The sequence below is a fragment of the Anomaloglossus baeobatrachus genome, chromosome 1 (assembly GCF_048569485.1).
Source record: "Anomaloglossus baeobatrachus isolate aAnoBae1 chromosome 1, aAnoBae1.hap1, whole genome shotgun sequence".
NCBI classification, from domain to species: Eukaryota; Metazoa; Chordata; class Amphibia; order Anura; family Aromobatidae; genus Anomaloglossus; species Anomaloglossus baeobatrachus.
In genome coordinates this window covers 301,700,355-301,724,830 of record NC_134353.1, presented here as the reverse complement: position 1 = coordinate 301,724,830, position 24,476 = coordinate 301,700,355, and the positions used below count along the sequence as shown (strand labels likewise).

Here is a 24,476-nt window from a genome sequence, read left to right as displayed (position 1 = left end):
GACAGACCTGGAGACAGACCTGGAAAGAGACAGACCTGGAAAGAGACAGATGGAGCACATTACTTGGCCAATTTAGTTAAATCTGTGGTGAATATCTGTGGGGATGAAATATATGTTACGAAATGCTTCTATAAGCTTAGTTTTTGCCTTTTAATAATTACATTTATATCTATTTGTTTTCTGGTTTTTGTGTGCAGAATACATTTTTGTTAATACATTCTATTTTGTTAACAGCAGTTATTAATCCGGGCAAAGCTGGGTAGTACAGCTAGTATATATATATATATATATATATATATATATATATATATATATATACGGTATATATATATACACACATACATATTTTTTTTTTTCACTCATGTATGGATTTTTTGCATATTCACCTTCTCATATTATCATGCCAATGTGACAGTGGCAATGTTAAAAAAAACATCTAATGGATGTGACAATTGTCTGACTGCTGCCTGCTTTTTTTTAGCTGGGGGGGGCAATAACCATGGGCCTCCCCAGGCTAAGAATACCAGCCCCCATCTCGGCATCAAAATTGGGGGGACCGTACGCCTTTTTGTTTGTAATGATTTAAATAGATAATAAAAAAAGCTGCATAGGGTACCTCCAATTTTGATACACAGCCAAGGTGTCACGCATGGCTGAGTGCTGCAGATGGCAGCCTGCATTTTATACCCAATACAATTTATCTGCATTGGGTATCACAATATGGGTGACCCTACGTCATTTTTTAAATTTATTTTATAATACTATAGGGACGCAGACAGAGTTTCTAATTCCAGCCAATCACAAATGCTGTCTTACAGAATAGGAGCGTGGTATGACTGCAACCAATCACACACGCCAGAACTGACTGTGGGTGGGGAAAGCAGCAAGTTTGTATGAGGGCTAATGATCAGACCCAGAAGCAGCTGCGGAGAAGGTCGGTAAGTATAACTATCCTGGTTTAATCTTCTTTATCTTCTCTCTTTTTCATTTTTAATTTCTAATATTATGCAGGTGGCTACACTTTTTAGATCGGGTTTGCCCATCAATACTGCTAATTCTTTGTACTGAACCTGGGGAGGAAGGAAAGTGGGAGGGGTGGCTCCTGGAGAGAGCCATAGTGCTGCAGACCCAAAGATGACCCCACAAGAACATGGCAGAGAGCAGGCATACTGATGCACAGGACAGCAGTGCCATGTTTGAAGAAGTACCGTCATCCTCTGCATCAGTGAGAGACAGGTCAGAAGAAGAGGAAACAGAGGCAGGGGCATTTTTCAAAAGGCGTGCCAAGGACTGGATTGTGAAGGAGGGGACCCCTGTTCAGCAGCAGGTACCAGTGGCTGAGGAGAAGGTGCAGGTTGAAACTTCAGGGAAGATTTTGCAGCCCCCTCAGAAGCACACACAGAGGGACAGTCAAGTTATCCAGCCTGTAGGAGCCCTATGAGAGCAGGAACCCTGCAGTAGAACCTATTTTACAGAATGTGCTAGCTGAAGTTAAATCCTGTGGATCTACACTAGAAACGCTGACAAACCACGTGGGGGGGGGAAGGGGACTAGGATAGTGCCCTTATCAGAGAGGACATACAAAAAAACTAAAATAAAAGTTACAGAATTGGATCAGAATTGGATCAGAGAGTGAGTGGAATAGAAGACCAGTTGCCCTGCCTTCTGTATAAAAAGATCTTGAAAGGAATGCAAGGACATCAATAATCTCCATAATGAAAGGTTGATCTGATAAACAAGTGTACCGACCCGCTCGCAGCAGCCGAGCTGCTAGGATCCAGCCTTTTTGTGGGTGGCTCGAGGGTCCCGGGGGCCTCACGGTCACTTCAAATGAAAAGGGGAGTGATGGGATGGTGGATGTAGGACGTATATGTACGGGCTGGGCCGTACGGAGTTCGTGACACCACCCACAGTGTGTGGTGATATTGGACACCACCGCTGCAGTTACGGGGCACCCGGGGGAGATGTTGCGCAGCAAGTTGTTAACCCCTCCGTGGGTAGGGATGGTGGCCCCGGAACCCGTTGGGGGTTTGGTTGTGCAGGGAGATGGGCGACCGGAGGGTGCTGATATACTCACTATTAGTAAACACACAAGTCTCTGGTGAACCAAGATGATGGTGGTCGGTGCCCGCAGCCGGCTGCGTTCGGGTTCCCCCACCCGGCTGGTGGTCTCTGTCTTTCTCCTGTACCTGTTTAGAATGGTAGACTGCCTGTGCTTGCAACTCCAGAAGTCTGCTCCCGGCTGGATGTGGCTTAAGGAGACCTTTGCCTGCAGACGCTGGCCCGTGGGATCTCTGAGCCGTAGCGGTGGCCTTTTATCCCCCTCGGTGGGCTGTTGCCTTCAGTCGGGACTTTGGATGGGACAGGACCTCTAGTCCTGGCCTCAATCAGTTAATTAACTAGTTCCAGTCGCTTATGGGCCTAGCTTCAGGGTCTGAGTTCCCCCCTTTGTGCTCCGGTTTCCGAGTTGGTTCCCTGGGTCGATACCGGTGGGCTACAACCCTGTCCCGGTCCACCTCGGTTCCACCTAGCCGTCTTTCCGGCTCCTGCAGATGGAGACCGCCGTCTACCTCCTACCCTGGTACCTGTCAGTTTGCCTTCAGGCCCATACACAGGCCTGACCTCCACTCTCCTTGAACTCTACAACTGATCTGACTTAACTCAACTTTTCCCACCCCGGGCTGGCTAAAACTTCAAGGTGGGCATCTTCCAACCGCCTGGTTCCGCCCCATGGTGTGTCTATCAAGTCCTTAGGGGGGTGACTAGGGTTTTTAAAGATTGGCTGTGTGTTACCTGTGAGGGAAAGGTGTAATGCGGGGCCCTATTTGTGACTACCTGACCCGGCCAGGGCGTCACACAAGCTTCAGAGAAATAATTTGCGCCTGGTGGGAATACCTCAAAAAGCGTAGGGCTGTTTTTTTGGAGGGTTTTTTGAGTCTTGGCTGATTTTAACAAATTTTTTAGGGCAAAAAATGATCTTTTCCCATTCTTTGCAATTTTGATGGCACACTGGATCCCTACGAGATCTTTACCTTCTGGCGCACTTCCAAAACCTTTTCTGATTAAATTACTGCAACTTCAAAAGGACCATAACCTTATACTATGCAAAGCTAGTCATCATTCTGCACTGACCATTGATGGATGGAAAATTTTATATCCTGATTTGTCATTGGAGGTTCATAAAAAAAAAAAAAAAAAAGAAGGCCATAATTTTGGGACATAAAGCGGAAACTATGAAATTAGCAGATTCCTTATTTCATGCTGTATCCGGCCCGGCTCAGGGTGGTTGCCATGAGTCCATATGTCTGACTTTTCATTTGAGTCCAACCATGTTAAGGCATCAGAGGAACAGTCCCTGCGGACTGGATGATGGGGCTTTCCCTGTGATGTTAAATGGACTGAATTTGTGGTGCTGAACTGTAGGACTCTTTCCTTACTGGATTGCTACACCTAAGGACATACCCGAATAATTGCAAAGGAGTAATTATAATTCTCTAACTTTTTTCTCTATCCTTCACCCTCCATTTTTGTTTGTATAATGTTTGGGAGGGAACTTTCCGTAGAAATTTGGGCTACGTGGTTCTGGAGTGTGTTTGAGTGATAGACAGATAGGGGAGATATGCTTTATGGTATAAATGTGCTGTACTCTGACCTGATAAATCCACTCAATTTATTATGGTGACTATAATTATTGTACAAGTACAAAAAAGGAACAAAACCGCTCACCACTGCAGAGACAAGCCTGAATATATCCTCCTGTTAGTCCCCTCTGGTTCGGCACGGATTACGGCAGCAAGCCGGGAAGATAATAGAAGAAGCAGTGGAAAAAATCCAGCTGGACTCCAAAGAGATAAATAAAAATGCTTCTTTATTTGTATCAACTCGATTAAAAATATATATCCATTTCTCAAGTAAAGACACCGGCTTGTTCACACTGATGCATGGCAGATGTATACTACTACGCGTTTCGGCGGAACGCCTTCCTCAGGTCATAGTCAGTACAAGATTAAGAGGATATTTATAAATGTTTTTCCTGAGCAACGAAGTAACTCACATGTTCTCAGTAAATTAATTATATAGGGGAGTATACGCTGCTCAGGTAAAATCACAAATTCACAAGAAAAAAGTACAAAAAGACCACGAAGTATTTGTCTAACCATAAATTACATAGGTATCCATTCAGATAAAGTAAAGAAAAAATATATATATCAATTAGCATTTAAGTATGAAAATCTCATAAATATACATATCCTTTTTTCTTTCTTTTTTTTCCTTTTCTTTTCCTTTTCCATAAATGGACATGAAAATCAATAGACACAATAAAACCCTACTTTATAGATGTAAATAATCACATTCGTTTGTCAAAACACATTATAGGAAGCAAGATATATAAAAAGGACATTGCCCACAGGTATATGAAGAGAGAGAGAGAGGTTGTATTAGCCTCGCAGTTGTCAGCCAAAGAAAAAAAAAAAAAGGTTAAATTTCTCTCTTTTTCAAAAGCCTCAATAGCATAAGATCAAATCATGTCTACTATTTAATCCCTTTGGGAGGCGGGTATCCAACATAAAAATCCACCGACTTTCATGATTAAGTAGCTTTCTCCTATAGTCGCCTCCTCTCAATGGTTTAAAAACCTTCTCTATACCCTTAAATTTAAAGGCTGTCAAATTGCCCTTGTGAACTGTGGCAAAATGTCTAGATACCGCAGAGATGCCAATGGTATTAGCGTTCACTGAGTCGGACATGTGCTTGCGTATACGTTTTTTAAGTGGCCCCACTGTACAGCCTACGTACTGAATCTGGCATTGTTCACATTCTATCAGATATACCACATGATCACTATTACAGTTAATGAAAGTATTAATGTTAAAGCTATTACCATTGTGGAAAGATACAAAGGTATCACTCTTGCTAACAAAACTGCAGCATTTACATTTAGCGGCACCGCACTTAAAAATACCTTTGACTTCTAACCACGTGGTAGATCTGACAGGCCGTGTTGAGACAAATGTGCTAGGAGACAAAATACTCTGCAAAGTGGGAGCCTTTCTGGCAACAAATCTAACTGCATTCTTGCTCATAATTTCCTTCAGTCTCTGATCTTGGTTCAACAGAGGCAAGTATTTTTTTATGATATTTTTTATACTGTCAAATTGATCACTGAATTGCGTAGAGAAGGTAATAAAACAATTATCGTTGTCCCTCTGTTTAGATTTGTCGGCAAGGAGGTCTACTCTATTTACTCTATCAACTATATGCTCTGCTCTGTCTAGTACCACCCACCCAGGATAATCTCGTGCTCTGAGTCTGTCTTTAACCCTTTGTGCCTCTTTTTTGTATGTAGCTGGGCTGGAACTATTTCTCTTAGTACGGATCAATTCTCCCACTGGAATATTTCTCAGAACATGTTTAGGATGGCAGGAAGATGCATTCAGTGTGTTATTAGTGGCCAGAGGTTTCCTAAAGGGAGAAATACATACTCTATTGTCTTTAATGGAGAATTCAATGTCCAAAAAATTAATTTTTGTTTTATGTATATTGTGTGTGAATTTCAGATTGAACTCATTATTATCCAAATATGAAAACAATTCCTCAGCTCTGGATTCTGTGCTCCTCCATACGAGTAACATGTCATCTATGTATCTCCCCAGCCACAAAATATCACTAAAAAAAGGTGAATTAGTACTGTATACAGTGAATTCTCCATTAAAGACAATAGAGTATGTATTTCTCCCTTTAGGAAACCTCTGGCCACTAATAACACACTGAATGCATCTTCCTGCCATCCTAAACATGTTCTGAGAAATATTCCAGTGGGAGAATTGATCCGTACTAAGAGAAATAGTTCCAGCCCAGCTACATACAAAAAAGAGGCACAAAGGGTTAAAGACAGACTCAGAGCACGAGATTATCCTGGGTGGGTGGTACTAGACAGAGCAGAGCATATAGTTGATAGAGTAAATAGAGTAGACCTCCTTGCCGACAAATCTAAACAGAGGGACAACGATAATTGTTTTATTACCTTCTCTACGCAATTCAGTGATCAATTTGACAGTATAAAAAATATCATAAAAAAATACTTACCTCTGTTGAACCAAGATCAGAGACTGAAGGAAATTATGAGCAAGAATGCAGTTAGATTTGTTGCCAGAAAGGCTCCCACTTTGCAGAGTATTTTGTCTCCTAGCACATTTGTCTCAACACGGCCTGTCAGATCTACCACGTGGTTAGAAGTCAAAGGTATTTTTAAGTGCGGTGCCGCTAAATGTAAATGCTGCAGTTTTGTTAGCAAGAGTGATACCTTTGTATCTTTCCACAATGGTAATAGCTTTAACATTAATACTTTCATTAACTGTAATAGTGATCATGTGGTATATCTGATAGAATGTGAACAATGCCAGATTCAGTACGTAGGCTGTACAGTGGGGCCACTTAAAAAACGTATACGTAAGCACATGTCCGACTCAGTGAACGCTAATACCATTGGCATCTCTGCGGTATCTAGACATTTTGCCACAGTCCACAAGGGCAATTTGACAGCCTTTAAATTTAAGGGTATAGAGAAGGTTTTTAAACCATTGAGAGGAGGCGACTATAGGAGAAAGCTACTTAATCATGAAAGTCGGTGGATTTTTATGTTGGATACCCGCCTCCCAAAGGGATTAAATAGCAGACATGATTTGATCTTATGCTATTGAGGCTTTTGAAAAAGAGAGAAATTTAACTTTTTTTTTTTTTTTTGTCTGACAACTGCGAGGCTAATACAACCTCTCTCTCTCTCTTCATATACCTGTGGGCAATGTCCTTTTTATATATCTTGCTTCCTATAATGTGTTTTGACAAACGAATGTGATTATTTACATCTATAGAGTGGGGTTTTATTGTGTCTATTGAATTTCATGTCCATTTATGGAAAAGCAAAAGAAAAGAAAAAAAAGAAAGAAAAAAGGATATGTATATTTATGAGATTTTCATACTTAAATGCTAATTGATATATATATATTTTTTCTTTACTTTATCTGGATGGATACCTATGTAATTTATGGTTAGACAAATACTTCATGGTCTTTTTGTACTTTTTTCTTATGAATTTGTGATTTTACCTGAGCAGCGTATACTCCCCTATATAATTAATTTATTGAGAACATGTGAGTTACTTCGCTGCTCAGGAAAAACATTTATAAATATCCTCTTAATCTTGTACTGACTATGACCTGAGGAAGGTGTTCCGCCGAAACGCGTAGTAGTATACATCTGCCATGCATCAGTGTGAACAAGCCGGTGTCTTTACTTGAGAAATGGATATATATTTTTAATCGAGTTGATACAAATAAAGAAGCATTTTTATTTATCCCTTTGGAGTCCAGCTGGATTTTTTCCACTGCTTTCTTCTATAATTATTGTAGTAGCATGGAAGGTTAGAGGCTTGGAGACACAGTTCAAGAGATGTGTTGTGTTCTTGTGGCTCCATCAATGCCAGCCAGTGATAATATGTCTTTCTGAAACACATGGTAGGGGAATCTAAACAGGTTTCTGAAAAAAGCCTGGGTAGGCATGGAGCATGACTCAACCTTCACTACACATTCAAAGAGGAGGTAAGTGTAAATGCTATTTAATTGCTAACCTAGGAAACACAACCATGCCCCTTGAAAAAGTATTTCCAGGCGAAACACATGTCAGGAGCAAAAGGTTGGGAGTTCAAAACCTACTATGGGTAAGAATTAAGATTACACCATATATTCGACATTTGTGGATTTCCTTATTCAGGATATGGCAGGTTTACAAGCATTGACATTTACTTGCTCAGTTTATGTTGTTGCTGCATATATTATGTAAGGTATTGCCAATATACTTTATTATGTATGCCACATTTAATGGTTAATATCTGTATTAATTACTTGCACTTTCGGACTGAGCACTGTTACATATGCTGACTAGCAGTAGTTAAACAGATGTATTTATTAATTGCTCATATTGGTTGGGAGCTAAAAAAAAGTGTGTATTATTAGCAGCAGGGAATTAGGCAGTAATTCTACAAATACATGCACCATTGTTGCCAACTCAAGCTAGCTAAAACAATAGCATGCCTTTTAAATCTGTGGGCTTGGAATGCTGTAAATTACTACATAGTAATGTTATACATTGAGTACAGAAAGTATTCAGGCCCCTTTAAATTTTTCACTCTTTGTTTCATTGCAGTTAATTGGTGAATTCAAAAAAGTTATTTTTTTTTCTCATGAATATATACTCTGCACCCCATCTTGACAGAAACCCCCCCCCCCAGAAATGTAGACATTTTTGCAAATTTTTTAAACAAGAAAAACTGAAATATCACATTGTCATAAGTATTCAGACCCTTTGCTCAGACACTCATATATAACTCACATGCTGTCCATTTCCTTGTGATCCTCCTTGAGATGGTTCTACTTCTTCCTTGGAGTCTAGCTGTGTTTAATTAAACTGATAGGACTTGATTTGGAACGACACACACCAGTATATATAAGACCTCACAGCTCACAGTGCATGTCAGACCAAATGAGAATCATGAGGTCAAAGGAACTGCCCAAGGAGATCAGAGACAGAATTGTGGCAAGGCACAGATCTGGCCAAGGTTACAAAAGAATTTCTGCACTACTCAAGGTTCCTAAGAGCACAGTGGCCTCCATAATCCTTAAATGGAAGAAGTTTAGGACCACCAGAACTCTTGCTAGACCTGGCCAGCCAGCCAAAGTGAGCAATCATGGGAGAAGAGCCTTGGTGACAGGTAAAGAAGAACCCCAAGATCACTGTGGCTGAGCTCCAGAGATGCAGTAGGGAGGTGGGAAACTGCAGTATATCACTGCAGTACTCCCCCAGTCAGGCCTTTATGGCAGAGTGGCCCAACAGAAGATTCTCCTTAGTGCAAGATATATGAAAGCCCACATGCAGTTTGCAAAAAAAAAAAGCAAGAAAACACATAAGGACTCCCAGACTATGATAAATAAGATTCTCTGGTCTGAAGAGATGGAGATATAACTTTTTGGTGATAATTCTAAGTGGTATTTGTGGAGAAAACCAGGCACTGCTCATCAAGTAACCAATACAATCACAACAGTGAAACATGGTTGTGGCAGCATCATGTGTTTTTAAGCTGCAGGTACACGATGACTGGTTGCAATTGAAGGAAAATGAATGCAGTAAAGTACAGAGATATCCTGGAGAAAAAACATCTTCCAGAGTGCTCTTGACCTCAGACTTGGTCGAAGGTTCACCTTCCAACAAGACAATGACCCTAAGCACACAGCAAAAATAACAAAGGAGTGGCTTCAGAACAACTCTATGACCATTCTTGACTGGCCCAGCCAGAGCCCTGACCTAAACCCAATTGAGCATCTCTGGAGAGACCTGAAAATGGCTGTCCACCAACGTTCATCATTCAACCTGACAGAACTGGAGAGGATTTGCTACGAAGAATGGCAGAGGATCCCCAAATCCAGGTGTGAAAAACCTGTTGCATCATTCCCAAGAAGACTCATGGCTGTACTAGCTCAAAAGAGTGTTTCTACTCAATACTGAGCAAAGGGTCTGAATACTTATGACCATGTGATATTTCAGTTATTGTTGTAATAAATTTTCAAAAATTTCTACATTTCTGGGGGTTTTTTCTGTCAAGATGGGGTGCAGGGTATACATTAATGAGAAAACAATGAACTTTTTTGAATTTACCAAATGGCTGTAACGAAACAGAGTGAAAAATTTAAATGAGCCTGAATACTTTCCGTACCCACTGTATGTTGTCTCATCTTCTGTTGTATGTATTGTTAGGATCTTTAGAAAATTTGTATTTCCTTGTATGTATATATAATTAATAAAATTTGCAATTCTTAATTTAGTGAAAATGACTCATAGTTATCAACTATCTAAATGTGTTGATCGCTTTTAATCACGACATTTAAGAGGCTTAAATTGCCAGAGGTGGTGCTGGCAGTGATTGTGTGAGCACAGCTCCAGTGGCTGCACAAACATTAGGTACAGAAATGTCCATTTGCAGGAAGTACCTGCAGAACAAGTTGTACCACTATGACATATGTAGAGAGGGAATTAATAAAATATCCCATGAAGTAGGCTCAAAAGCTTCTTACTTGTTATCCTTTTAGTTAGCCATTTAAAAGGTATCAATTATGGAGGACTCAGTATATACTAATTCAATCTATGGGCTAACAGTATAAAGATATTTTGCATCTGAAGCAATAGTTCAAGATGTTCTTCATCAGGTATTCAATATATCTGTGAATGTATTTGTGAAAGACTGACAGTTACTTATGTAGCTTTTTCAGAAATACATTCAATTCCAAATTAAATCCAAGTACTTTAGCTCTGGAATATAATAAATTAGGCTTCAGAACTTACTGTCTTTGTGCGTGGGCCAATCTTTATACTCAATTCGATGGTCTTCATACTCTGTGTTTGTGTAGGCAAATAGATAACGGAGAATCTCGGCTCTGCCTCTGAAATTGAAATAGGTCAGCTTGTAATTCGGCATGATCAGTCCTGCAACAGAAGAAATACATAGCCACATAAGGATTGCTGTAATTTCACATAACATATGAGAAAGTAGACCATTTTATACTTTAGAGACATACTTTAAACTATTTTACAGTAATTACTTGTTGTACTTGAGAAACATTAAGCAGGTACGGAGGTTGTAACCAAAGTTGGTATAGGTTGCATGGTGCAACTAGAAGCGTTGCTCGCAGGAGAACGGATTTGGCTGGCTTTGAGACCTCAGCACAGGGGTCTAAGGAGTAAGGTTTCTCCTCATTGGGAGTGCCAAGCCAACATATGCAGACTTCTAGCAATTTTTCCCTGGGAATTTAAATATGCAAATATTTGATTAAGAGATGATGAGAATAGGAATTGTCGTTCCATCTTTTGGAAGTGTCCCGATGTGACTATGGGTATAGCAGGGAATCAGGGCTCCTAGACTGGCCCTCAGGCTAGGGGAGCCCTGGTTATCCCTGATCTCAGAAATACCCCTGAATGTGGAGCTGTCTGAGCTACCTTCCTGGCACTACTCCTGACCAGCTCCTGACCATCTTATAACCCTCTCCCACCCACCCCAGGGATGGGCAGGACAAGAGTGTGATAAAACCAACAGAGAGACAGAGGAAACCAAAACTATCTCACAGCATGCTCACACAAACGTATAAGACAATTTTGTATTATACAATAGGTCTTTTTTGGTCTTTTTCTGATTTTTGTTGAATGCATACAACCGTGCACACATTTTTTGGTAGCTGCATATAAAAACTCACTTCCGCTTGATTACAAACTATTTTTTAGTGGCAGCATGTTTTAACATGGGTTTCATGTTTTTTCTTAAAATTGTATGGTTAATAAGAGGTTGGGGGGTGGAATAAGAGCAGGTAAGAAACAACAACAAGACAATGAGTACTCCACGCAATATAATCACCAGCAGGACTGGGACACACCAGCACACAGCAGTAAGCTATAGTCAGCATGGGAAGCTAGATTCCACCATCTGAAAAAGGCAGGGAGTAAATGTGATTGGTTTCCAACAACATGTGATTCTAAAGGTAACCAGCAGGCTAGCAGAGATTAACTCTTGCTAGCCTAACCATTAATGAGCACACAGCTGGTTGATGCCTGAGCCAGCTTGTGTAACTCAAAAGCTCCAGAGAAACCATAGTGTGGCTTGTCAGAATCTGTGGTGTGAACAGCGTCTGATACCACCATGACCCTTGGCGAATTTTGAACAAAACTCCATGTGACAGGAAGTAGCAATCCTAGAAGTTATAATTACTTGTTCAAGAAGCCAGACCACATGACGTAGAACAAGAAGCTGAATCAGAAACTCCAAATACAGGAATTGATGCGGATCCTGTGGTGAAACTTACAAAATAATTCCTCTGTTTGGTAATAACATATTTACAGAAGACTTGAACAGCAGTGGGAAGTAAAATGGTGCAACAATATGTTTATCTTTAATAGCCAATAACGAAGAGGACATTTAAGTCTGAACACTAACCTGTTTCATCTGACTGTCAACAAACACTAATCTACTGCTGTATTGTAAAACGTTTTGGATAACATCATCAAGCTACAGATCAGTAAAATAGAGATATCTCTGTACCAGAAGCCAGTTGACTGTCCAAAATGGGTTGGATCCACCCCACAAAGATAAAAAAAAAATAAATCAAACACCTCACCTGTGTTGTAATGCTACAAATGCATATTTTTGAAATCTACAGATATAAACCTTGGTGGCTTCAGAAAGACTCTTGAATCAGGGATGCAACCCAAGAACAACTGAAAACCAAGTTGCAAGAGCATCTAGCATACCAAGGAATCATTGCCTATAATACAAAACTAAACAATAAATCAACCTAGTGCCTCTACCAGTCACGTAGAATCCAAATTTAGAAGTCTTGAGGTGAGTTGCACAGAAATTACAACCATTATTACAATAAAATAATTAAAAAACAATATATAAGAGATGGTTTCGTCACCATTTTTCATCAGCCTGTGGGAGGATTGAGGCTTATTTAATGCTCTGAAATCTGCTAGTGTAAATTCACCCCAAATATATGGTATTATGGTGCAATATTTTACCATTTGGGGCCCCACTTTTCATTTTAGCCCAGGGTCACACTTTATCTGAAACTGGCTCTGGCAATACCTTCTATTGAAACAAACTTTCATGTGTAATGCTGCCACCAGGGGGAGCCAGAGCTCTGCAGCAGAAGACACTACTCAGAGCAACGAGAACCAGGAAGTAAATACACAGCGTTCTCATACGCTGCCTCACAGCAGAGCTGCAGGGCATGCGAGGAATAGTCAGGCAGGCTGGGTCAAACACCGTACGGGCAGAAGCAGGACCGGAGGAACGAGCAGAAGCGGAGTCAAAGTCAGGCCAAGGTCGGTACCGGTGGAAGCAACCGAGTGGGGAAATAGGAGAGGGGACAGAGGACATGAGGGACGACCAGGGGACAGAACACAGACAAGGGCATGGGGGCACAGGAGCAGACAGATCAGGATATCACTCACAGGACCAGCAATCACAGGCAAAGCAGTGCTAAGCTTATAGCCGGCGCTGGTTCACTGGAAATGTCAGCTTTTAAGGCATCTAGGGTCCAGAAGTGAGGCCCGAGAGAAGGCTCCGCCCCCTAGCCATGTGGACGGGGAGGCGAACCATGACACATGTACTTTTGCTAATACAATGGTACAGCAACAAAATAAAAATAAGTAAAAAACCATATAGTGTACATAACACTGCTCAACCAATATACCAGGGAATATAGATGATTGATCTTGTACAACTTTCTTTGTATAGAGAAAAAAAAGGGAACCAGCACGATCTGAAATTGGCATGCATCATATAAAAAGTGAAAATTTACAAATTTATTCCAACTGTACTATAATAAAAAAATGAGATTTTTAGCAAATAATTGATCAATTTTTTGAGCTTGCTCCACATGCTGGGACCTGGGCTGGTCTCTATCCACAAGTGCCTTTTTTGCAACATAGAAGCGGTTATATACAGGTTACAGGTATGTGTGCTCTATTATGGTTCTGCTTTTAACTTTATCTAGGAGGCCGCATGGCACATGAAATACAGAATGTAGAGTAGGACCCCCCTATTGAGATTTGCCGTGACGTTGGCAGGGGTGGCTCAAAAAATTGATCAATTATTTGCTAAAAATCTCATTTTTTTATTGTAGTACAGTTGGAATAAATTTGTGAATTTTCACTTTTTATATGATGCATGCCAATTTCAGATCGTGCTGGCTCCCCTCTCTCTCTGTTTGGTCGTAGTTATGCTACAAATTCTGGTGGCCGGTCACCACCATGCCATGCACGCCTGATTTTGGTTTGCTTTGTATTCCCCCTGTTGGTAGCTGTTCAGATTCAGTTACCTCACCCCTTTCCACAGGCAATGCTAATTAAGCACCATCTTGGATCTGGTCCGCCTTTATCAATGGTTGCTATTTGGCACTGGGAGGATCAGTTCTGATATAGTCCTGGTATGGTGCAGAGCTTGCTCCACATGCTGGGACCTGGGCTGGTCTCTATCCACAAGTGCCTTTTTTGCAACATAGAAGCGGTTATATACAGGTTACAGGTATGTGTGCTCTATTATGGTTCTGCTTTTAACTTTATCTAGGAGGCCGCATGGCACATGAAATACAGAATGTAGAGTAGGACCCCCCTATTGAGATTTGCCGTGACGTTGGCAGGGGTGGCTCAAAAAATTGATCAATTATTTGCTAAAAATCTCATTTTTTTATTGTAGTACAGTTGGAATAAATTTGTGAATTTTCACTTTTTATATGATGCATGCCAATTTCAGATCGTGCTGGCTCCCCTCTCTCTCTGTTTGGTCGTAGTTATGCTACAAATTCTGGTGGCCGGTCACCACCATGCCATGCACGCCTGATTTTGGTTTGCTTTGTATTCCCCCTGTTGGTAGCTGTTCAGATTCAGTTACCTCACCCCTTTCCACAGGCAATGCTAATTAAGCACCATCTTGGATCTGGTCCGCCCTTATCAATGGTTGCTGTTTGGCACTGGGAGGATCAGTTCTGATATAGTCCTGGTATGGTGCAGAGCTTGCTCCACATGCTGGGACCTGGGCTGGTCTCTATCCACAAGTGCCTTTTTTGCAACATAGAAGCGGTTATATACAGGTTACAGGTATGTGTGCTCTATTATGGTTCTGCTTTTAACTTTATCTAGGAGGCCGCATGGCACATGAAATACAGAATGTAGAGTAGGACCCCCCTATTGAGATTTGCCGTGACGTTGGCAGGGGTGGCTCAAAAAATTGATCAATTATTTGCTAAAAGTCTCATTTTTTTATTGTAGTACAGTTGGAATAAATTTGTGAATTTTCACTTTTTATATGATGCATGCCAATTTCAGATCGTGCTGGCTCCCCTCTCTCTCTGTTTGGTCGTAGTTATGCTACAAATTCTGGTGGCCGGTCACCACCATGCCATGCACGCCTGATTTTGGTTTGCTTTGTATTCCCCCTGTTGGTAGCTGTTCAGATTCAGTTACCTCACCCCTTTCCACAGGCAATGCTAATTAAGCACCATCTTGGATCTGGTCCGCCTTTATCAATGGTTGCTGTTTGGCACTGGGAGGATCAGTTCTGATATAGTCCTGGTATGGTGCAGAGCTTGCTCCACATGCTGGGACCTGGGCTGGTCTCTATCCACAAGTGCCTTTTTTGCAACATAGAAGCGGTTATATACAGGTTACAGGTATGTGTGCTCTATTATGGTTCTGCTTTTAACTTTATCTAGGAGGCCGCATGGCACATGAAATACAGAATGTAGAGTAGGACCCCCCTATTGAGATTTGCCGTGACGTTGGCAGGGGTGGCTCAAAAAATTGATCAATTATTTGCTAAAAATCTCATTTTTTTATTGTAGTACAGTTGGAATAAATTTGTGAATTTTCACTTTTTATATGATGCATGCCAATTTCAGATCGTGCTGGCTCCCCTCTCTCTCTGTTTGGTCGTAGTTATGCTACAAATTCTGGTGGCCGGTCACCACCATGCCATGCACGCCTGATTTTGGTTTGCTTTGTATTCCCCCTGTTGGTAGCTGTTCAGATTCAGTTACCTCACCCCTTTCCACAGGCAATGCTAATTAAGCACCATCTTGGATCTGGTCCGCCTTTATCAATGGTTGCTGTTTGGCACTGGGAGGATCAGTTCTGATATAGTCCTGGTATGGTGCAGAGCTTGCTCCACATGCTGGGACCTGGGCTGGTCTCTATCCACAAGTGCCTTTTTTGCAACATAGAAGCGGTTATATACAGGTTACAGGTATGTGTGCTCTATTATGGTTCTGCTTTTAACTTTATCTAGGAGGCCGCATGGCACATGAAATACAGAATGTAGAGTAGGACCCCCCTATTGAGATTTGCCGTGACGTTGGCAGGGGTGGCTCAAAAAATTGATCAATTATTTGCTAAAAATCTCATTTTTTTATTGTAGTACAGTTGGAATAAATTTGTGAATTTTCACTTTTTATATGATGCATGCCAATTTCAGATCGTGCTGGCTCCCCTCTCTCTCTGTTTGGTCGTAGTTATGCTACAAATTCTGGTGGCCGGTCACCACCATGCCATGCACGCCTGATTTTGGTTTGCTTTGTATTCCCCCTGTTGGTAGCTGTTCAGATTCAGTTACCTCACCCCTTTCCACAGGCAATGCTAATTAAGCACCATCTTGGATCTGGTCCGCCTTTATCAATGGTTGCTGTTTGGCACTGGGAGGATCAGTTCTGATATAGTCCTGGTATGGTGCAGAGCTTGCTCCACATGCTGGGACCTGGGCTGGTCTCTATCCACAAGTGCCTTTTTTGCAACATAGAAGCGGTTATATACAGGTTACAGGTATGTGTGCTCTATTATGGTTCTGCTTTTAACTTTATCTAGGAGGCCGCATGGCACATGAAATACAGAATGTAGAGTAGGACCCCCCTATTGAGATTTGCCGTGACGTTGGCAGGGGTGGCTCAAAAAAATTGATCAATTATTTGCTAAAAATCTCATTTTTTTATTGTAGTACAGTTGGAATAAATTTGTGAATTTTCACTTTTTATATGATGCATGCCAATTTCAGATCGTGCTGGCTCCCCTCTCTCTCTGTTTGGTCGTAGTTATGCTACAAATTCTGGTGGCCGGTCACCACCATGCCATGCACGCCTGATTTTGGTTTGCTTTGTATTCCCCCTGTTGGTAGCTGTTCAGATTCAGTTACCTCACCCCTTTCCACAGGCAATGCTAATTAAGCACCATCTTGGATCTGGTCCGCCTTTATCAATGGTTGCTGTTTGGCACTGGGAGGATCAGTTCTGATATAGTCCTGGTATGGTGCAGAGCTTGCTCCACATGCTGGGACCTGGGCTGGTCTCTATCCACAAGTGCCTTTTTTGCAACATAGAAGCGGTTATATACAGGTTACAGGTATGTGTGCTCTATTATGGTTCTGCTTTTAACTTTATCTAGGAGGCCGCATGGCACATGAAATACAGAATGTAGAGTAGGACCCCCCTATTGAGATTTGCCGTGACGTTGGCAGGGGTGGCTCAAAAAATTGATCAATTATTTGCTAAAAATCTCATTTTTTTATTGTAGTACAGTTGGAGTAAATTTGTGAATTTTCACTTTTTATATGATGCATGCCAATTTCAGATCGTGCTGGCTCCCCTCTCTTTCTTTGTATAGGTTAAGAACTAAAGGGGGCTTTACACATAGCGACATTACTAGCTATGTCGCTCGTGAAAGCACCCGCCCCTGTCGTTTGTGTGTCATGGGCAAAATCACTGCCCGTGGCGCACAATATCGTTAGTCCACTTACCTGCCTATCGACGTCGCTGTGGCCGGCGAACTGCCTCCTTTCTAAGGGGGCGGTTTGTGCGGCGCCTCAGCGACATCACACAGCAGCCGTCCAATAGATGTGGAAGGGCGAAGAGCAGCCGAAAGAAAGTGACACCCACCTTGTTGATGGAGGACACAGGTAAGGTATTGTTCATCGTTACCGGGGTGTCACACATAGCAATGTGTGCTGCTTTAGGAACGACGAACAACCTGCATCCAGCACCATCAATGATATTTGGGATTAGAACGACGTGTCAACAATCAACGATAAGGTGAGTATTTTTGATTGTTAGCGGTCGTTCATACGTTTCACATGCAACGACGTCGCTAACGAGGCCGGATGTGCGTCACGAATTCCGTGACCCCAACGACATCTCGTTAGCGATGTCGTTGCGTGTAAAGCCCCCTTAAGTGTTGAATTGCAGGTAAAGCCATGGGTGACTTCCACTAGTGACATGATGTTTTTTGTGAGACATCACTGGTTGTAAACCCACCAAAGTCATCCATGGAGTACAATATTTTACATTATACACTGACAAACATAAGGGTTGTTCTCTTACTGTGACAGTTATCCTTTTCATAGCCATAGTACTTGAGTGTACATGCGGTAGTAAATAGTCTTGCAGGATACTCACATATAGCTCTGAGACCATCAATCCTGGTCAAATACTGTATCCATGTCTTTGGCTGTGAAACACCATAACATCAGGTTTTCTCCACTGAACTTGACAGTTCCTTCAATTCTCGATCCTGTAGCCAATTTTCCCAGACGCATTTGCACCCATCAGAGTCTAGTCTATTGACTTTCGTCTCATCACTCCAAATCACCAGTTGCCAATTTTCTACTGTACACTTTTTATACTTTTTTGCAAACTCAAGCCGACACTTCTTTTGATAAAAGTTTGAAGTTGAGGCTTTGCAGTGATTGCATGGACGTCTGTGATCTCACCATTATGAAGCATATGAGCTACCTCCACTGCCGTGTTTGTTGTATCAGAACTGATAGACTTCATGATGAGCTAACTTGTTGACACAGATATTTTCATCTGATGTCCACCTCTTAGTTTTTGAATGGATAGATGGACTCCATTTCATATTCTTCCAACTGTCATGGCACTCACATGATACAGTTTAGCAATTTTTCTTGGCAGAGAGACTGCCATCCATGGTCTGGATGAAACCGTTTCCCTTTTTTGGGAAATCATCTTCATGATTCCTCCTCAATTCGAACCAGTGACCTTTTGCTTGGAAATCAACCTAATAACTTATGTTTAAGATAGCTAAGATGATTGTCCATAAAATGACTGTAGTTTCACATTTGAAGCTGTAGTGGATGGTGAGATATGGAGACTGAAAGTCAAAAGTTCAAAACATTGTCATTCTGTTGTTCACCAGTGTACAGCTAAATATGGAGCAGCACAATGGCTCAGCACTGGAATCCTGGGTTCCAATGCCACCAAGCAGAACATTTTTAAGGAGTGAATGTTCTTCCCGTGTTTGAGTGTGTGTTCTCCAGTTTCCTCCCATACTGCAAAGACATGTTGATTGAGAATTTAGATTGTGAGCCCCAATGTGGACAGTGATGATCATGTCTGTAAAGCGCTGTGAAATAGCACTATACAATTACATGTAATAAAAATATGATTAACAATCTAACCAGAATTCTGGGATGTTTTTGTGTCGCCCTGGGCAAGCCAGGGGACACAGGTAACAACACACACGCACCCCACATTCCCTGCAGATACACCAGCTAACCCACAAATCCTTGTTGCCTTCCTCCAGAGGCTGATGATTCACACCAGGGGGTGGAGCCAGGCGGTTGGTGTCCGCCCGCCAAGGAGGTCACAGCTCTGGAGGCAGGAAGAACCAGGCAGTCTAGTTAGGGGAGTGAAGGAGGAAACAACAGAGTGTAGCTCAGGAGGGAGCTAGAGCGAAGTGAAACAGCAGTGAAAGTGACAGAAAGCCTGAAGTTGGTCTGTGGCTGTGTGCCCACACGGAGTCAGCAAGGTCAGCAGACAGTGGTGAAGGTCTGCAGTGGGACTGTCTGGAGGTTGCTGGAAGGACCACGGAGGCTGTGTGTATCCGGGGGTCTGGAGCAGTATACAAAGGGCAGTCAGCACCAAAGCAGGGGCTTTTCGGATCCCGGCAAGGCTTGGAGTCGCTGTGAATTGAATTGAAACACCGCCACCGCCAAGGCACCAGTTTCCCAGGGCCGGCGCCTGTGGGCAAAGTGTGGAGCTCCTCCGGCACAGATTGTAGTTGGGGAGCGGGTAACCGGTGGGAATCCACCGCTACCAAACAGACATTTCAAAGGTGCAGGGAAGAGACCGTCACCGCTAACTGCAGGGAACCGCAGCACCGTGAACCGTCCGAGGGACCCGTCCAACCAGCCGCTTGTTTACCGAGAACTGTGTCGTGTTTACTGGCTGAGTGAGTACCTCAGTGCCGCAAGGCACAGCGCTGCCCCTGCGCCCCTGCACCCCACTGGGCCCCCGGAATCACCAACCCCTACCCACGGAGGGACAACACAACAACTGGCTGCTCCGCCTCACCATCCCCGGGATCCCCATATAGAGCAGCGGTGGTGTACACTCAATCACCACAACCGTGGGTGGCGTCACGGGCAATAAACAATCTCCCCAACCAAAATCCCCTTTTCACTCACGGGTGAGGAGTGCCGCTCGAGAAGCCCCCGGGATCCGGCCCACCGCTCGAGCCACCACTGAGCAGCAGCCTCCGGACCCGAGCAGAAGGGGTGAGCGTAGTGTGCCGACACCCTCCTCCCCGCCCGCGACAACTTGGCGCCACGAACAGGATCTTACCGCTCTGCCGTCTGGTAGAGGTGTGCCTTGTTACCGCCAGAGGTATCCGGCAGAAAAATTTCAGAAGCCGCCATCTTTGGCGCGAAAAGTTCCCGCTCGAGCGTCTTCTCGAGCAGTAGAGGCGCGAAGGCCAAAACCCCGCCCCGAGAGAGGAGGGGTGGGAAAGAGCTAAGGGGGACGCGATGGCGGCTGGACGCATGTAGTTGCAGCTATAAAAGCAGGGACGCCAGGACTCTGCAAACATACCGTTCCTGGAAGAGAAAGCCATCATGTGGATGCCGTCCCGCGACACCGTAGCCCCCGCGCCTGGAACCGCGGCGTGGGTGGAAATCCGAACCGCGCAGCTCTACCAAAGGCTGCAGGTCAAGATGCAGCTCCTCATGGAGGAGTGGGAGGCCGACATGGCGGATGTTATAGCCACCGTGCGGAGACGTGAGGAGGAGGCGGAGAAAGGGAGGGTGAGTGACCCACGTCCCGATGCCCTTGAAGGGCCGGTCATCGCGGCTGTGGGGCCCGGTCCAAGCCCTTTCCCCCCGCTGCCTCCCTCGCCACCCGTCCCGGAGGCCGTGACCCCGCCACTAGGCCTGCTACCACCGCAACCGGTAGCAGTACCCAGCGTCCCCGCCCAGGCGGGCCGACCTGTAGCCGGAGCCCGCGGCACACCGGAGGTGTTACCGTGGAAGACTCTGAAAGTGAAACCGGAGGCATCCCCTGAGAAGTTCCCCGAGCCGGAGCCGATGACCCGCTCCGTGCCGAAGGCCCAGCAGCGGAAAGCCCCTATGCCCATCCCCCACACCTCGGCTGAGGTAGCGCCGGGTTGTTGCTGCAAGGCAGCGCCCAAGGCCAAGACACCGCGGGACATGCCGCCCAGATTCCTGACAGTGGGCAATGTCCAGGATGTCCCGCGGGGCCCGACCCGTGCGCTGGCGCTGGCGGCAGCGCCGTATTGGGATAGGGAGCCAGTACCGCTGGGTCTGGAGATCGCCGAGAGGGAACGGAAGAAGGCCGAGCTGGTGGCCCGAGCTATCCGAGAGAAAGAAAATCTCCGCCAGGCCACGTTCCGTGTCCGGGGCCCGTTGTACGAGGGGCAGGTGAGGCGGTTTGATGTCCGCCGGGGCTACAGGTTCATCTACGAGCCGGGCCTGGAGGCCGAAGTGTTTGTGGCCCGGCGGGATGTGAATGCCCACCTGCCTGAGGAGCATCCCGGCCGCAACCTAATGCCGGGAGACCTTGTTCGGTACACCCGACACTGCGGAGAGAGGGGGTGGTTTGCCCTGGATGTGAAGCTGCGGGGTAGCCAGGAGAGCAGAGTGAGTCCTGCACCCCCTCACTCGGATGAAGCTGAAGGCCTGGAGTAGGGCAGTGGAGCACCGTTGTCCAGTCCCCGTTGGGACCACCACAGAGTTGTTTGTTGTTTGAGAAAGTTTGAAAGAATGATAAGGAAATGATTACCGAACAGTAACCTGATTATCTTTGTGATTTACAACCGGCTGGAGCCGGCACCGTTGTCCCCGTGGGGACCGTTAAAAGTTGTTCTGCATGGAGGACTATCTATGGACAAGCCCGTGAACTTGCAGGGCAACCACAAATGTTAGTGGCTTGTAAATATGTTGTTTACCGTTACCGTTTTCCGCAGTGCCGCCTCCGGAGAGGCAGGTTGGAGGGAGGGCCCTGAGCAGAGCAGGCTAGGGCCCAGCCACTAAAGGAACCGGTGGCCACCCTCAGGAGGGAAGGACAGATCCCGCTCGGGTAACTTGTGCTGGACTGTGGGTCAAGGGGTGCTGCCTGGGTTTTAGGGGCAGCATCAGGGCCAGGTTGCTTGGGTGGGAGAGAGCAGAAACCGTAACCGTAAACCGTTTGCAACGTTAAAAGAAACGTGCCTCCCGTCTTGGGAAGAGTTATTATTAAAAATGTACATAATTTACCGTTTATTATGTTATACCTTTTTACATTACAGAAAACAAAAGGAAAATAAAACCGGTGTTGGACGGGCAGCCCGAGGACGGTCTGCGTTTTGCTAAGGGGGAATGTGTCGCCCTGGGCAAGCCAGGGGACACAGGTAACAACACACACGCACCCCACATTCCCTGCAGATACACCAGCTAACCCACAAATCCTTGTTGCCTTCCTCCAGAGGCTGATGATTCACACCAGGGGGTGGAGCCAGGCGGTTGGTGTCCGCCCACCAAGGAGGTCACAGCTCTGGAGGCAGGAAGAACCAGGCAGTCTAGTTAGGGGAGTGAAGGAGGAAACAACAGAGTGTAGCTCAGGAGGGAGCTAGAGCGAAGTGAAACAGCAGTGAAAGTGACAGAAAGCCTGAAGTTGGTCTGTGGCTGTGTGCCCAGACGGAGTCAGCAAGGTCAGCAGACAGTGGTGAAGGTCTGCAGTGGGACTGTCTGGAGGTTGCTGGAAGGACCACGGAGGCTGTGTGTATCCGGGGGTCTGGAGCAGTATACAAAGGGCAGTCAGCACCAAAGCAGGGGCTTTTCGGATCCCGGCAAGGCTTGGAGTCGCTGTGAATTGCTAAATCCGTTAGTGAAGGGGACGCAGATCCCCCAACAAGCAAGTCCTGATTGACGGCAAAGGTCCAACCACAATGGGGAAACACCGCCACCGCCAAGGCACCAGTTTCCCAGGGCCGGCGCCTGCGGGCAAAGTGTGGAGCTCCTCCGGCACAGATTGTAGTCGGGGAGCGGGTAACCGGTGGGAATCCACCGCTACCAAACAGACATTTCAAAGGTGCAGGGAAGAGACCGTCACCGCTAACTGCAGGGAACCGCAGCACCGTGAACCGTCCGAGGGACCCGTCCAACCAGCCGCTTGTTTACCGAGAACTGTGTCATGTTTACTGGCTGAGTGAGTACCTCAGTGCCGCAAGGCACAGCGCTGCCCCTGCGCCCCTGCACCCCACTGGGCCCCCGGGATCACCAACCCCTACCCACGGAGGGACAACACAACAACTGGCTGCTCCGCCTCACCATCCCCGGGATCCCCATATAGAGCAGCGGTGGTGTACACTCAATCACCACAACTGTGGGTGGCGTCACGGGCAATAAACAATCCCCCCAACCAAAATCCCCTTTTCACTCACGGGCGAGGAGTGCCGCTCGAGAAGCCCCCGGGATCCGGCCCACCGCTCGAGCCACCACTGAGCAGCAGCCGCAGAAGGGCTGAGCGTAGTGTGCCGACACCCTCCTCCCCGCCCGCGACATTTTCATTTTTGTTAAATCTTTTTACTGATATATTTCTATATGTCCCTCATCCCTGGTAGATTGTGAGCCCTCATGGGCATGGTCTTCTACTCCTGTACCAGTCTGTGCCTTGTATTGTTCAAGATTATTGTACATGTCTATGTATGCCCTCCCCTTTTTCACATGTAAAGAGCCATTGAATGAATGGTGATATAATTAATAAAATAGTGAATTTAAGCTACTTAACAAAAGTTAACTTGCTTTTAGCACAGGTAAGTAGAGATGAGCACATCGCTTGTGCAACCCCAGTCCACATCAGAGCTCTCTGGCCTTAGCAGGAGCTAAGTGAATTTCCTGAGCTTTGGGGTTCCCCTGAAAGTCGTGTTTAATTCGCTAGCCTGTCATAACTTGTGAAGCATGCGCCACATAGGTAACGTTTCATCAGTCTGACTAATCATAAGCTAAGCTTGTTCTTCCAAAGAGAAAGGAAAAGTGCACAACTCCTGTACACAGCCAGAGCATTGACTGTGGACCAGGGTTGTATGGCATGATCCGCTCATCTCTATAGATATGGAAGAAATTATTCTCAAAACAAACTAAATAGATAATTTCATCTTGTCTGAATCATTAAAATGCTTAATATGCAGAAATTTTAGCTGTGTAGGAAAAAAAAAAGAGAGAGAAGCTTACAAACCAATTGCACCAAGAGAAACGTCCAACTAATTAGCTTGGGTGATCTAACAACAAACGTATAAGGGGTACTTTACACGCTGCGACATCGCTAGAATTGCTAGAAATGTCGCGTGCGATAGCACCCGCCCCCGTCGTTGTAACGATATGTGGTGATCGCTGCCGTAGCGAACATTATCGCTACGGCAGCGTCACACACACATACCTGCTCTGCGATGTCGCTGTGACTGCCGAACGATCCCTCCCTCAAGGGATCCCGCCCACCTCTTTCCTTCCTCATTGCTGGCGGGACGCAGGTAAGGAGAGGTTCCTCGTTCCTGCGGTGTCACACACAGCGATGTATGCTGCCGCAGAAACGAGGAACAACGTCGTC

General features: G+C 44.9%; 1 protein-coding gene across 1 annotated transcript in view; it reads right to left on the bottom strand.

Moving 5' to 3' along the window:
* HPGDS (hematopoietic prostaglandin D synthase) overlaps nt 1–24,476 on the bottom strand; it is a 164,316-nt gene that overhangs the window by 36,904 nt on the left and 102,936 nt on the right. Inside the window, exon 2 of the mRNA XM_075337093.1 lies at nt 10,393–10,533. Within this exon, the coding sequence (XP_075193208.1) occupies nt 10,393–10,525 (133 nt within the window). The 5' untranslated portion in view covers nt 10,526–10,533. The remainder of the gene's footprint in view (nt 1–10,392; nt 10,534–24,476) is intronic.